The 14,303-nt window shown below is 38.9% G+C and overlaps 1 protein-coding gene across 6 annotated transcripts in view; it reads left to right on the top strand.

Moving 5' to 3' along the window:
* The first annotated feature begins 246 nt into the window (after window positions 1-246).
* The window catches only part of REV3L (REV3 like, DNA directed polymerase zeta catalytic subunit), a 216,175-nt gene continuing 202,118 nt past the window's right edge, over window positions 247-14,303 (top strand). For 2 of the 6 annotated variants that reach the window (XM_045080200.1, XM_045080201.1), the window contains exon 1: window positions 251-1,193. In XM_045080200.1, the coding sequence (XP_044936135.1) occupies window positions 1,055-1,193 (139 nt within the window). In that variant the 5' untranslated portion in view covers window positions 251-1,054. Of the gene's footprint in view, window positions 1,194-10,400; window positions 10,529-14,303 lie in introns of those variants that run through there. The other 4 variants (XM_004753515.3, XM_004753516.3, XR_006606812.1 and 1 more) reach the window with 3 other exon arrangements.

Genomic DNA, 14,303 nt, shown 5'->3' on the forward strand with positions numbered 1-14,303 from the left:
GGAGGGAGCGCCCGGGCCGCCCTTTTATAGGCCGGAGCCCGCGCTCGCGCGCCCCCGCCCCTCGCACCGCCCCCGGGCCACGCGCGGAGCCGCGGCGATACCTGAGAAGGGCCGGCAGCGTCCGCGCCCCGCCCCGCCCGTTCCGCCGCCCGCCCGCCCTCCCGCGAGGCCGCGGCGGCACGAGATCTGCGCCTCGCCTCCCTCCCCCCGCGGGCGGGTTTTCTTACCTTGTAAAAAGCCGTCTCCGCGACTGCCCCCGCCTCCTCCGCACGATGTGAAATGGCGGTCGGCTAGGCGAGCGCGAGCACCGCAGCTCCGGCCAATCCGGCCTAGCCGCCAAAACGGCCCCGAACACTGGCGGCCCCACTCCCCCAAGCCGCTGGGAGCCCATCCATGACATCGGCGCTCCGCCGCCCCCCCCTCGCCCCACTGCCCCCACCCAGGTGGCCGTGCCCACCGGCCGAGTCATCGATTCTCCGCGCCAGGCGCGGACCCCGCTTTCCACCAGCCTCCTCCCTCGCTGCGAGCCTGGGGGAGGGGGAGAAAACACCTTCTCGGCCCCCACCCGGGTGTCCCGCTCGGGTGCCCGCCCCGCTCCCTCCCTTTCCCGCCGCGTCCCCTCCCCCAACTACTCGCCGCCCTCCGCCACACACACAACCCCCTTCTCCCCTCCCCCAGTGGTTGCGTCCGTGACATCATCATCATGGCAACAAGAGCTGCAGCCTGGGACGGAGGAGCCCGTGTGATTCCCGGCGGCGGCGGCAGTGGCGGCAGCACCAGCACCGACGAAAGCGCCAGGGCTTCTCTCCTGTTGCCCCTCGCCGGGTGCTCCTGAGGAGGCGGCGGCAGCAGTGCCCACGCCGCCCCGCCCGCCGCCGCCGCTCACGGTTTCCGTGTGTGCGAGGGGAGGGGGCCGAGCCGAAGCAGGGAGGGGGCGCCGCCGCCGCCGCTGCTGTGGGGCCGTCGCTGCGGAAGAAGCCGCCGCCGCCGCCGCTGCTGCTGCTGCTGCTGCCAGATCGCTCGTGAAGAGGAGGCGGTGGCGGCGGCGGCGAACATGTTTTCAGTGAGGATAGTGACTGCCGACTACTACATGGCCAGCCCGCTGCAGGGGCTGGATATCTGCCAATCCCCCCTCACCCAGGCCCCTGTCAAGAAGGTGCCCGTGGTGCGAGTCTTCGGAGCGACCCCGGCAGGTAAGCGGGCGCGGGGCGCGGGCGGGAGCCGGCGGGGCGCCCGGGCTGCCCTCCCGGCCGCGCACACGCGCGCACGCCGCCGGCCTTCGGTGTATCGCTGCCGCCTCTTTCCTCCCCTCCGCCCTCGTCGCCTTTTCCCGGGTGCGTGACAAGAGGCGCAAAAATGTGGGTCCGCGCGAGCGTTGCGCCCCCTCCTCCCCGGACAGGGAGGCGGCGGGCGCCGAGTGTTTACAGCGCGTGCGGCGGTCGGGAGCCGGGTCGGGACTCCCCGTCTCGGGCCGGGGGGGAAGCGAGCGCCCGCGAACCGCGCTCTGACCCAGGACGATGGGCCAGGTGGCCGCGCGCCATGTCCTCCGTGCACCGGTTCACAGAGCCCCGCTCTGAGCTCTGTCGCTGGTGGGACTGCGGACACCCCCCTCTCCACCCCCCTACCCCCACCCCCTCCGCGTCTCCCAAATGTCCTTTCTGGAAATGGCTTTAAGAGGAAGGAGTAAGTGTCAGCTCTCTGTGTTCAGTCTCTCCTCCTCGCGCCAGCGCTCTCCTCTGCCCCTTCCGGAGATGCCGCGGGGCTGAAGAGTGGCGCCTTAGGGCCAAATAAGCTTTCTCATTGAAGTGACCATGTGGTTCCGCTGTGAGTGCAGGTCGTGACTCCTTGGAGTCTGAGCCTCAGTGTCGGGGCACGGGGCAGCATCCTCCGGTGCACTGGCTGTGAGGAGAACGTGGATCCATGGAAGTAGGAAATGTGCGTTTGTTGCCCACGTAAAACCTCTCACTCAATAGCGTGAATTTCTTAAGAGGCGCGGCTAAACTCAGCAACGCAAACATTTAGAAATGCCCCTATGCTGAGTTGTGGTACTGCATTTTACACTCACGTATCTTTAAAATAAAAACTGTTATTGATGAACGAGTGGGGTGGGGAGACAGCAGTGACAGAAGCTACCTTCTCAAAAGTTCCTGGGGATTTGTGATTATATGAATAGGCAGTGGCCAAATTTACAAGGTTTTGAATTGTGGTTTTCTACATGTCTTGAACTGCCTACGTGAAATTATGGAGCTGCCTCGTAGAAGGGGATGCTCTTACCTCTAGTTGTGTGTTGCCCTATGGGATTTTAGATAGCCATTTCCCACTTGATGCTCCTTGCCCTAATCACTATTCATCTTAGGACTACTGTTTCTGTGCACTACCAAGATAATAACCCCTTTTCAGACACAAGCACTCATTTTCAGGCAGTTATCTTTTTAATGTAAATTCCCTTTGTTAAAAATTTCTGTGTTGTTAGTGAGATTTGATACAGTATTCCTTTTTAAAATAATGAGAACGGTTTTGATGGCAGGGACCTGGTGAAATGGGAAATTTGAGTGCTGTTAATTTTATGAAAGTATAACACCTGAAACTTTAGAGGCTGGAAAATAGAGGCAATAAAGTTCTGAAGGATAGATTTTCTGCCCTTTTAAATATATTGGTGCTGTCTTTTGTTTCTAATTGGAATTTCAGTGTAATATACAGTTTGTTCTCACTTTAAGTACAGAGGAAGAATAAGAGTGACGTTGATATAGCTCTGTTGAGACAGATTTCCGAATTCTAAAGGGACATGCTAATAGGATATTCTGTGGCATTTCTAGGTATTAAAGTTTGCATGGTTTGGATTACTTCTCTAACACATAGTACCCCCTCCCCCGCCAAGTCACTGAGTTTGTGTCCCTGGATGATTTTCAGGCTGTGTTATAGAAAAGTTTTGTTTGTGGAATAGGTGAATTTCACTGTGAACTAGCAGTAATTCTATAAAGTGAGAAAATATTTTTTAAATGATAAAGATGATGAGGGACTTTTGTGTTTTTCAATATAAAAAAAACAGACACGGACTCTCTGATAAATATTCATTTTTTCCCTTCTCTTACATTAGATTACAAGCCCCCTCCTTTAAAAAAAACTTCAAAAAGTATATTTTGAAATGTAGAATGTAAATGAATATGGATGACTTTTTTTGTACATACATTGAAGGATCGAAGCTTGATACAAAGAAACTGAAACTTAAGATTGTTAAGTATCAGATTGAGTTTACTGTAAGTATAGTTCTCAGTGTCACACATAAAAATTTCCTGTTTCTTCATGTGAAAAAATTTAAAGTCACTGGCATACATTTAGAGCTTAGAGCATTCAGCAGTCAAGCCAGCATTTTTAATGTGTTAGAAACTCCCAGTAAATTTAGTATTAATTAAATGTAAACAAAAACTGTACAATTATTTGCTCCTGGATTCTCTCCCCAAAGACAAGTCCACTTCACCCATTAAAATAAAACTTGAAAATAATTAAAAGGTCAATCTGACTTGGTAAAAATCTGAATGATAGAATTTTTAATGAAGACAGTTCTATTGTTTGGAAGTACAAACTATGTTTATATATTTACTAATTAGTAAAGCAAATTAATGAAAAATAATAACATGATAAAACTATGTTACATAAAGTACCATAAATGTAAGCCTTTCATATTATAAGTTGATTTTAGAAGTCCTCAATTCTTGATTTGGAGAAAAGCTGTTTTTAAACTGAGTTTGTTTTGTAAATGAGTCCTGAAAAATAGCAGAAAAAATTATTGAGTCCTGAAAAATAGCAGAAAAAACTATCTCCCAAATAAAGAGGGCATTTCATATTTGTATTATAAATTCTGAACTGATTGGTTTCTTATGTTTTTACTAGTTCAGTTTTTCTATTCATAAAAAGTATTTTTCTGCTTTAGAAAACAGTCCGGTTGACTTCTGATTGTCCTGTGTTTTGAGGGCATATGCTGAATAATTTAAGAAGTAAATTGTCTTAGGTTTAAAAGCTCTTATATCTTGAGTTGGTGAAATTTGAAAAGGTTTTAAGAAAGTGACATATTCAAATTTGAATGGTAAATCCTGACTGATTTAATCTGTTGTTGACTGAGGATATTGATTCCTGAGAGAATCACTTAAATTTTCTTCATGTGAGTGATGGAATTATTAAAAAAAACAAAAAACAGAAAAACCTCTTCTGCTTTTCTACAGGCATTTAAAAATGTCTTGAACATTATTTTGATATAACAATGTATTAGCAATGTAACAACGTTTCCATAACTTGTTTTAATGGAAAGAAGCAAGGCTATAAATAACTAAAGCAAGCCGTGTTTTTCACTTAGATTTGAATACAGGTGTGACTGCTCTGGGAATTTACTTCAAATAAAATCCTAAGGCTTCCTCGTGAAGACCTGACTCCAGTGGGTCTGGGAGGCTGTCAGGTTTCCACATCCCAACTTTTGCTTAGTTGCTTGATGTAACTCACTTCATGTTGAGTTTAGAAAGCGCTCGGTTTTCTCAGCACCGGGTTAAACAATCATTCTTTCAAAAAGCTTTCCTGCTGAGATGCAGAGTAGGAGTAAATAGAAGAAGAGTGAGAGTGTTCACACAGCAAGTAATTAAACAAAGTAGGCCAAACAGACTATAGAGGGAGCTGCTTGTCTTTAAGATTACTGTAAGGAACTCTGCCACTCCCCCCTCTAGTCTTCCCTCAGGTAGTAAAAATTTTAGTAGATTGTTCTAGATGCTAACAGTTAAACATGAAATCAAGTTTTTCAACACGAGAAATTGATCATTTTGAAATGCTATATAAATTTATGTAGTTGCTTAATAACATCACCTTTTTGGTAAATTGGATTTTTAACTAAGTTTGAGACTAATACAGTTTTGAAAACCATAGCATTTACGAACAATTCAAATTATATCTAATTTCAACTGATTTCTCTAATAAAAGTCTTATTTGTTTATAGTCTTTTTTTTGTTAAGTCATTTAAAATATTTTAGGATCACATAATATTTATTTATGTAATTACTAGAAAGGTTTTTCAGGAGCACTACTGAGATTTAGTGATTTACTACAAACAAAATTAATGACTTTTTTAGTAAGCATTTGTAGCCCCGAGTGGCATATTTTGTTAGCTTTCTGTATTATATTTGATTTAAAATCACAATTAGTGGATCAGAGGATGAAGCGCAGGACCCTCTTAAATCTAGACGCAGTAGAATCTGGTAATAGTGATTGGGTTCATTCAGTGAACACTTAATGAGAACCTACTATGTATATTGAACTATTTTTGGTGTCGTTATGAACAACTTTTACTCTCTAGACTCTCACAATATAGGAGAGATGACATCTAAAATGTAAGTCATAGTTTGATTGGAGTATGACAGAAATGTGTGTAAGAAAAGCAAGGACTCCAAGGAGGACATGTCAGTGACCAACTAGCAGGCAAAAAGGGGAGTCAGGGAAGGCTTCATGAAGGAAGTATGGATTAAGTCATTTTTAAGGAATTTGAAAATTCTGATAGAGGAACAGATACAAGGTAATTCACAAAGAGAAAACTGCTCTTGGCAGGGCAGCTTGGCAATACATATCATAATCCTTGAAATGTTTTTTGACCCAATAATTCTAGTTTTAGGGATTTTAATCTATGAGTGTAAATCTTTTGGCAAATCTGATTATCTTTTGAATCCATCTACTTCTTTTCATTATCCATCACCACCCTAGTCTAAACTACTAGCATTTTTGGATGCATTTACAGTAGCCTCCTAATCTTGGCCTACCCCAATCCACTCTATTCCCTTCTAATCTGTTTTCTACACTGTAATCAGAGGGATCTTTTCAAAACGCAAACCTGATTATATCACCCTACTACTTGATATGCTTCAGTAGCTTTCCATTGCATTTAGATAAGGACAAAGCTACATGTCTTATGTGGTGGCGTCTACATGTCTTACAAGGTCTTTCATATAGTCTGGCCCCTACCTTTCTATCTAGTCATGGCTTGAGCCATGTTCTTCTTGCCTTGCTCTTTGTGTTCCAGCCATATTGGCCTTATTTCAGTCCCTGTTCTTGCCATGCTCCCTTCCACAATAAGGCCTTTATACCTGCTGTTCCCTCTGCCTAGAATGTTTTTCTTTTTCCTTCACCTAAACTCTGATTTATCTTTCCTCAGGGAAGCCTTCCCTATCATAGACTCTCAAAACTCCATAAGCTCTCCTTCATAACACTTGCTGTAATTGTAATTTTATATATGTTGGAGATTAATGTCTGTTTTTCCCAATAACCTCCATAAATGCTGGTAATGTGTTCATTTTTGCTCACCATTATACAGTCAGTACTTAACCACAGTGCTTGAAAATCAAGCATTTTTGCAAGAATTAATCAGTAGATGATAGTCATCAACAGGGCACAACCTCAGATATTCAACAGTTGGGAAATGGTTACATAAACTGGACATATTCATGTGGTAGAATTTATGTCATTAACATTTTAGAAGAATAAATAATATAGGACTGCTAAGTATGTTGTGTGAAAAAATGAGTTTGCACAATAGTCATTTATTAAAATACAGAAAAAGTACATAAATATGTAAAGGTTGGTTATCTCTGAGAGGTGTGTTTTTAATTTTTTAGATTTTCTTACAGAGAGAATATATTGATTTGGTAATTTGAGAGAAAACTGTGTACAAAATTAATGAAAAGCTGGCTTTCTAGGTATATTTCAGAAATACAACAAAAGAGACTTGAAGTTCATACTGGGCTCCAAAATAAGTATCTGCCCAAATGCATGATTAGGTGATGATAGCATTGAACTTGATTAGGTAAATTCAATTTAGTAACTGCAGAATGATTCTTACATTAAAGCAAGCCAGTCATTTCTGGCATTTTAAAAAATTACTATTATACCCATTCATATGTAGCAGATTTTAATTTTAAAATGTTTTGAAAAGTAGTTCCGTTTTGGCATATAGCAAGAATGAAACAGAGTGGAGGCCAGAAATTAACTTAAATATAAATAAAATTTACTTTGTGAAAATGGATGCTACCCTTACCTATTAGTATGGAAAAAATTATTTAATACTGGAAAATAAAAGTTGACTTCCAGTTGAATCAGAAGATTTAAATGTATAAACAAAACAACATAAGATAATTATTTTTAATATAATCTAGGAATGGGAAAGACTTTTCAAAGTATAAAACAGAACTGGAACCTGGTTGGTTATCTTTACAACATAAAAAATAAATTCTGTATGGAGAAAAAAATCGAAGTTAAAAGAAACAGACTAGTAAAACTTACTTGTACACTCTTCACAAAGGCTAATGTCCTCTTAATATACAAAGAGCTCCTAGAAAATGATCTAGTAGACAAAATGAGTGAAGAGAATTCATATGAAAAGGTGTGTAATTTTATTTATAAAGGACATGTAAATTAAAGCTACAACATACTGTTTATCATCTATCAAATTAGGAACAATTGATTACATAGTATAATGGAGAGAATGAGAGGAAGGGGAAATGGGCATTCTCATATTGCTGGTGGGAATATAAAATGTTCCATTTTCTATGGAAAGCAATTTGGAAATCATTTTCAAAATTAAAGATATACATATATTTTGATCTAGCAATTTCATTCAAGGATTTTGTCCTCAAATATTTTATATATGTGTTAAATGAACATGTAAGAATATTTGTGGCAGCATTGTTTGTCATTGCAAAAAATTGGAAACAACCTAAACATAAATCAGTTAGGGAAGTGGTTAAGTAGATAATGGTATATCTATTCAATAGAATACTAGGCAACCCTTAAAGTAAAGAAGCAACACATGTGTACTACAGTGGTGCCCTAAGATATATTAAGAGAAAAAAAAGCAACATGTAAGACTCCATGTATGGTATGCTGCCATTTGTGTGGTTTAAAAAGTTATATATATAAAATATATATGTACATGTATGTGTGTATGTATGTAAATATCAAAGGATATGTGAGAGTTTGGTAACAGTGGTTGCCTCCATTGAAGGGAACTGGTGGCCTAGAGGACAAAGGTGAGAGACTGAATTTTTTTTTTTTTTTTTTTTTAGTATAATGTTTTGTTATTTTGGATTTTTTTTTTTTTTTACCATGTACATGTGATACCTATTCAGAGTTAGTGGTGTGTGTTTGTTTTTTAAGTTGTGTTTGAAGGAATTGGTAAAGAGGAGCAAAAACCAAAGGCTGTAATAGTTGTGAGCAGTTATCAAATGATTACTGCAATACTGTTTAATTTTAGATTTTGCTAGAGGTCTTCTAATTCAGAGTTTCGTAGTGATACATGGTTCACTGGAGGGAGGCTCTCGCAGAGTGGGGTCTAAAGGAAGGCTGTGGGGTTCCTTTAAGCAAGTAATGTCATGAGCAGTAACCTGAAGTTACTGCTTTGGATATTTTTAGTGCATTAAAGGAGGTGCTTTATTACTTGGAATCTACTTCAGCTGGCCACAGAGTATGCAGCTACCTCTTGTGGAGAAGGGATCATGGAGCTACCGTTGGAATTTATATTCTGGGTGCCTGAGGAGCATGTTACACAGCGCAAGGTGTAGCCCAATGACAATGAAAGCACAGGGTAGCAGGGATGTTGGTTGCCCTGGGGAGCCCAGCTCTAGGCCTGAATTTCTGTATTTACTGTATTGGATCTCCTAGTCACATGCATCTGATGTGTTATTTAGCTTCCTGCAAGGTGGCTACCTAATAGTGCATGTATGTCCTGCAAAAATAAACATCACTGTTATTTAAAAATATTATTCCTGATGTGAAAAAGGTTGATTTTGAAATCCATTCATATTATTACAAACCTCATTTAAATTTTAATTTTCTTCTATAATTATATAAAGAACATATGATGAATTCTTTTCACCAAGCACCATGTTGATGCTTCCAAATGACCTTCTTGTGCTGAACAAATACTATTTACAATGTGAAAAAGGTTGGGAAACACTATTCTGGTCAAATCATTTTCATTTTATATAAAGAGAACTGAAATCTAGATAGGTGAGCTCAGGGATTGGTCCATTGTCCTATAAGTTGACTATGTGGGGTAGGGGTGAAAACTAATGATCTTGACTCTTAACTCTCACTACTTCACACTGTCCCCCCAGACATGAGGGAAAATTAGAAGAAGGCATTGGTAATAGAAAGGTGAATATACTGACCCTTGGAAGAATTGTTAGAAGACCTGCATGTACACAGTTTAGAAATCCTTAAGGGCCTACTGTGTGTAATAGTGCTTAGAATCTTCCTGTAGAATAGGTTGTAGTGGGATTTGTTTTATGATGAGGTTTAAGGAGGTCGGGGTTAAACAGATTTCAAAGGATGTTATCAGTAGCCCTAGACATTTCAAAGAAATACTCAGCAACTTACTGAGATATGGGATATGGTATGTTGTATGTTACTTTGGCACCTGGCTGCCATTTTAATACCGCAGTGATACTAAATAAGAGAGGAAGGAGTGGGAGTTAAGGTACAGTGAACTTTGGGTAAAATGTGTATAACTTACAGTTTCCAGGTAAGATATAGATAGGGCAGGAGTAGGTGTTTTAGGCAATTAAAACAATTCCACTGTTTAAACATAAAGTATATACATTTTTGAGACTAAAATTATAAGTAAAAATAAAATCTTCTTAATAACGGTCTAGTTAACCTTTTGGTGTGTTGGTGGGTTTTTTTGTTGTTTTTTGTTCTTGTTCTTTTTGTCATTTAAGTTTTTCAGATGACCTTCTGTGTTTCTTCCAGTTCTTTAGCTTTTTAAATATTTCTTTTTTTTTTTTCAGTGAAAAATATTTTGTTGCTTAATTAGTATTGGCAAACTGGACTGTTTTCTGCAGCAGAAATTGAATGTATGCCTAGCAAAGTAAATTCTGAGAAAAAAGGGTAGTAATTGTCATTGTAAATGTTAGGGTTTTTTTTTTTTTTTTTTTTGGTCCAATTCTCTTTTCTTTTTAGACAATTGTTGTGGGAAAAACTAAGAATTTGAGGCCAATTTCCTTGGAGAGTTATTTAATTTTCTTTGGGCTGAGAGAGCATTTACTATATAAACGATTCAAATAATACAAGAAAGCGTGTTACCTCAAAAGTGCTTGTGTAATAAATAACAATATAACAAGAATTTTCTATTTTTCTTCCATTTATTACAATTGCCAAGGAAGTATAACCATAATTTTAAAAATATCTTATTTTGCGTATATATTTACACTTCAAAGTAATTTATATATTAAATTAGTTTTTGTTTGAGATGGTGAAATGAAAGGTTTTGTAAGTAAGAATACATGTTGATATGTGAAAAAATGTGAAGTTAAAACATGTTGGCATACTCCTAGTTTCTCAGAACAAGAAAATGACTAATCTAAATTTCATTTCAGAATAAAAACCAAGACAAGCCACATAAAAGCAACCTAAAAATTAAACTGTCATCATATTATTTGTTTTAAAACTATGGAATAATATATCTGAGGAAGATTTCTCTCAAAATTGTTTTTCTCAATTTCAAGTAAGTAATTTATTTTGGTTAATATATTGGGGATGAGGGGGGTTGGGGGTAAGCCTTGGCATTGAAGTTGAAAAATCCTACTCATCCTTAAAGTAACAACTCAGATATTAACCTCTTTAAAGCCTTTTGTGACTCCTTTGCCCATTCCCAAAAGGTTATCTCTTTGGATTCCCATAGTCTTAGCCCCCTTTTGCATTGCTGATAAAGGACTTAACACAGGTAGTGTTATATATGTTTGTAGGGATAGTGACATGGCACCCTTGTGTGCCTCCCTGCCCACACCCCCCCCCCAGCCCTTCTGCTTCTGTTGAGGGACCTTGGTCAAGCTAATTTCCTCCTCTGTAAAATGAGTTCTAATAATTTTCACCTCGTTGAATTATTGTGATTAAACAGTAATAAGCAAATGTGTGGCATGATATCAATATAAGTGTTACTTTCTTTACTCTTCTAACCCAGAATCTGCCACATTATTTCATGTATACTAAGCACTCTTGAATTGAAATGAAAAATGGAATTCTTGTAGCATTTATTAATTTAGGGCAAACTAAAATTACCTGCACATTGTGGTGTAAAGCTTTTTGTAGTTGGTCACTACCTCTTATGTCTTCAGGCTAGGTAATTACCTTTTAAAATACTTTTTAAAGAATTGACTTTTTAATAAATACCCATTAGGCCTGATTTTTCTTTTTTAACTATTGATGTATTTAGAGAAAGAAAAGTGTCCAGGCCTGATCTTGCCTTGAAAAAGGCCAATGTTAAGCCATCGATTCAAGGAGTAACTATAATTTTCCAATGCTGCAGATTAGGTTAAGTTTATTTCTTCTGAAAGAGCCTTATTTTCCAAAGCCTTCAGTAGTGTCTTTTTTATTAAAGATGTTGTAGAAAGTATTGAAAGTATGTGTGCCACAGATCACAAATTCGATAATTGGATTTATTGCTCCCTTGTTTTTGCCATTTGTGAATTCACAAAACACAAAAACCGAAGCCTTTGGTTTTTAAACCTATTTAGGATTGTGGAATGTGGACCAAGTGAATTCATTATTGCCTGGAGTTTTGATTTCTTCACCATATTTTCCCTATCATGTGTTTTCCCAGGTTTGGTTTGGGGTCTTTTTTTTTTTTTTAATAACATTGTTTTTTTAAATTTTTTCATGAAGTCATTAGATTTTCAAATTAATTTTGATAAATCACTGGTTGATGATGCTTAATGATTTTAAAATAGAAGCCAGGTTAGTCAAGACATTACTTTTGAGTCATTTTACTAACAGAGATTTTAGGCCATTTATTGACCCTGTACTTATGTGTCCACTTCTAGAGTGAGTGTTTTAATCTTTATAACAACTCTATAAAATGGGTAGTATTGTCCCCATTTTACAGTTGAGGAAATGAGGCTTGGAGAGGTTAATTTACTTTTGCCTAAAATTATTCGGCATATATTTACCTCTTAGCATGTGAGGATTAAAATGAGGGAATGTGTATTAGCCTAAACCAAAGAAGCAGAGAAGCAAAATCTGAGATTTTGGAATTTGATAATCATTATTGGGACGTGACTGTGACCATGAATATATTCTTATTAACTTTTTTTGTGTGTATGATAATATACCCTGCTACTCTGTACTGAGCCTTTTTTTTCCTGAGCAATATTAAGTGTCCTCTCAAATTCATGTTCCCATTTGGACTAGATTGTTTTGTTTTATGTATATGTGCTTATAAGGTGATAATGGGACTTGACTCTAATATCAGTTTGATACAAAATATCTTTCTTTATAAGTTTAGTTTGATTAAACAAGTAGTGTATGAATATATTCTCATTGTGAAATTTAACAAACAAGTGAAACATAAATTTTCCTTAATCACCACCAATTCTATTTCCCTATCCACTTGTATTGGTTTTTACATAACCTCCCCAAAACATAGTAGTGTAAAATAAGCTATTTGTTAACATGATTCTGGGATAGGCTCAGTTAAGGAGTTTTGCCCCTGCTAGTGGCTGGGCTGCTTATGGGGCGTAGTCAGCTAAGAGGTCAGCTAGAAGGTGGTTGGTCTGGGATTGCTTCCTTCATATGTCTGGATATTGGTGTGAACTGATGGCTAGGGTCTTAGCCTTCTGGAGCTAGGGTCTCCAGTAGACCTACCTTCTACTGAAGCAGCAAGTGAAGGCAAGCCCCATATATTTTATCTTGTTCCATGGGCCAAAGCAAAACATGGTCAATCTCAGAGCAGTGTGAAAAGGGTTTCCTAAGAGTGTGTGACTCATTAGGGGACCATTATTGCAATAATCTATACCACTATTGCTGTCTGACTCATTTTTCAGGAAACATTTGTCAGTGTGTCAGTGGTCTACTCTTAAAAAAGTATAGTGTTTAAAAATGTATTCAGCAATTCAGATAAATTCCTCATTCTTGTTATATTTCATTCTCATCATTGCTCAGCATCATTCCTGGTCCCATTTAATCAACAAATATCTACTGAGCCCCCACTAAGTGCACAGTAAGGTATTAGGTGAGCAGAAGATCACTGGAGTAAGATCACTGTGTTCATCATCCAAGTTTCTTAAACTTCCCTACCTATCTGCTCTATTATATGAACAGAATTCTATAAAAGCAGGCAATTTCAAGTTTTCTGAAAATGACCAACAGCCCACACAAGACAGAATATATCTTGTATACTCTATTTTTTAAATGCCTTACAAGAATATCTTCAATAGAAGAAAAAGTGTAACACAGAGGTTGTTTTGTTTTGATCTGTACTCCCACCAGCAATATGAGACTTTTTCCATCTCTTCACCAAGTTTATGTTCTCAAGTGTTTTGATCTTTGTGAATCTAATAGATAAAAACATGGATCTCAGTGGTTTTAATTTGCAGTTCTTTTATTACAAGTGAGACTGAGTATCTTTCCATATGCTTGAGAGCCATTTGTATTTCCTTTTCAATGTACTACATGTTTATCTTCTGTCCACTTTTCTTTTTTGGGTCTTGGTCTTTTGTTTATTGGTTCCAAAGAGCTCTTCATATAATAGGAAAATTGGTCTCTGAATTGACTTTCAAGTATTTTTCCCAGTTTGTTTATTCATGGGTAAATACATTTTAATTTTTTCATTTTATAAAGAACTTTTATATCTTAAATGAGGCTTTAGATCACATTTAGTTGAAGTTACCTTTAAATATTAGTCACAGGAGTAGAAGAAAAAGATCCTGACTTTATCACTTCTTATTTAGAGAACTTACCTTTAAAATGCCGTAACTTAAAATGAACAGTTTCAGAAGGATCCTGTTTTTTATTCACTTTTTTCCCCTCAGTTTAGTTCTATCCTGAGACCACCCGCTTTGGGGCTATTTTTAGATGATTAGACTGTGTAGTATAGGTGGAAAAAATTCTGTGTTACTTAGAATAACTTGTTAATAATGTTGCTTTGAGTCTTGTTCAGCTTGTCCATGTGTGTACATGCGTGTGCACTTGTAATGTGTACAACACATACATATATAGTAGTAGTGGTTCAAGCTGGGCTCTAACTCATAACCTATTCAGCCAGCCTTTACCTAATCAGTCAGATAGCTGTATTAGGGTGGCTAGATTAGACTAGCCTTTACCCAGTGGGCCAAATAGAGGAAAGACAATGGACTCCGGTCTTTTTTGAGAAGACAGTAAACCTGCCCACAATCCAAACAATATCCTACATTTTAATAAGTAAGGAGCTAGAAGAGGGTAGCAGAGGCATTTGTGACCTCATCTGTAGCATCTGACATTGTGAAATACTAAAAGTTTTCACCCTT

This window comes from Mustela putorius, unplaced genomic scaffold (assembly GCF_011764305.1).
Source record: "Mustela putorius furo isolate JIRA1106 unplaced genomic scaffold, ASM1176430v1.1 tig00000450_pilon_pilon_pilon, whole genome shotgun sequence".
NCBI classification, from domain to species: Eukaryota; Metazoa; Chordata; class Mammalia; order Carnivora; family Mustelidae; genus Mustela; species Mustela putorius.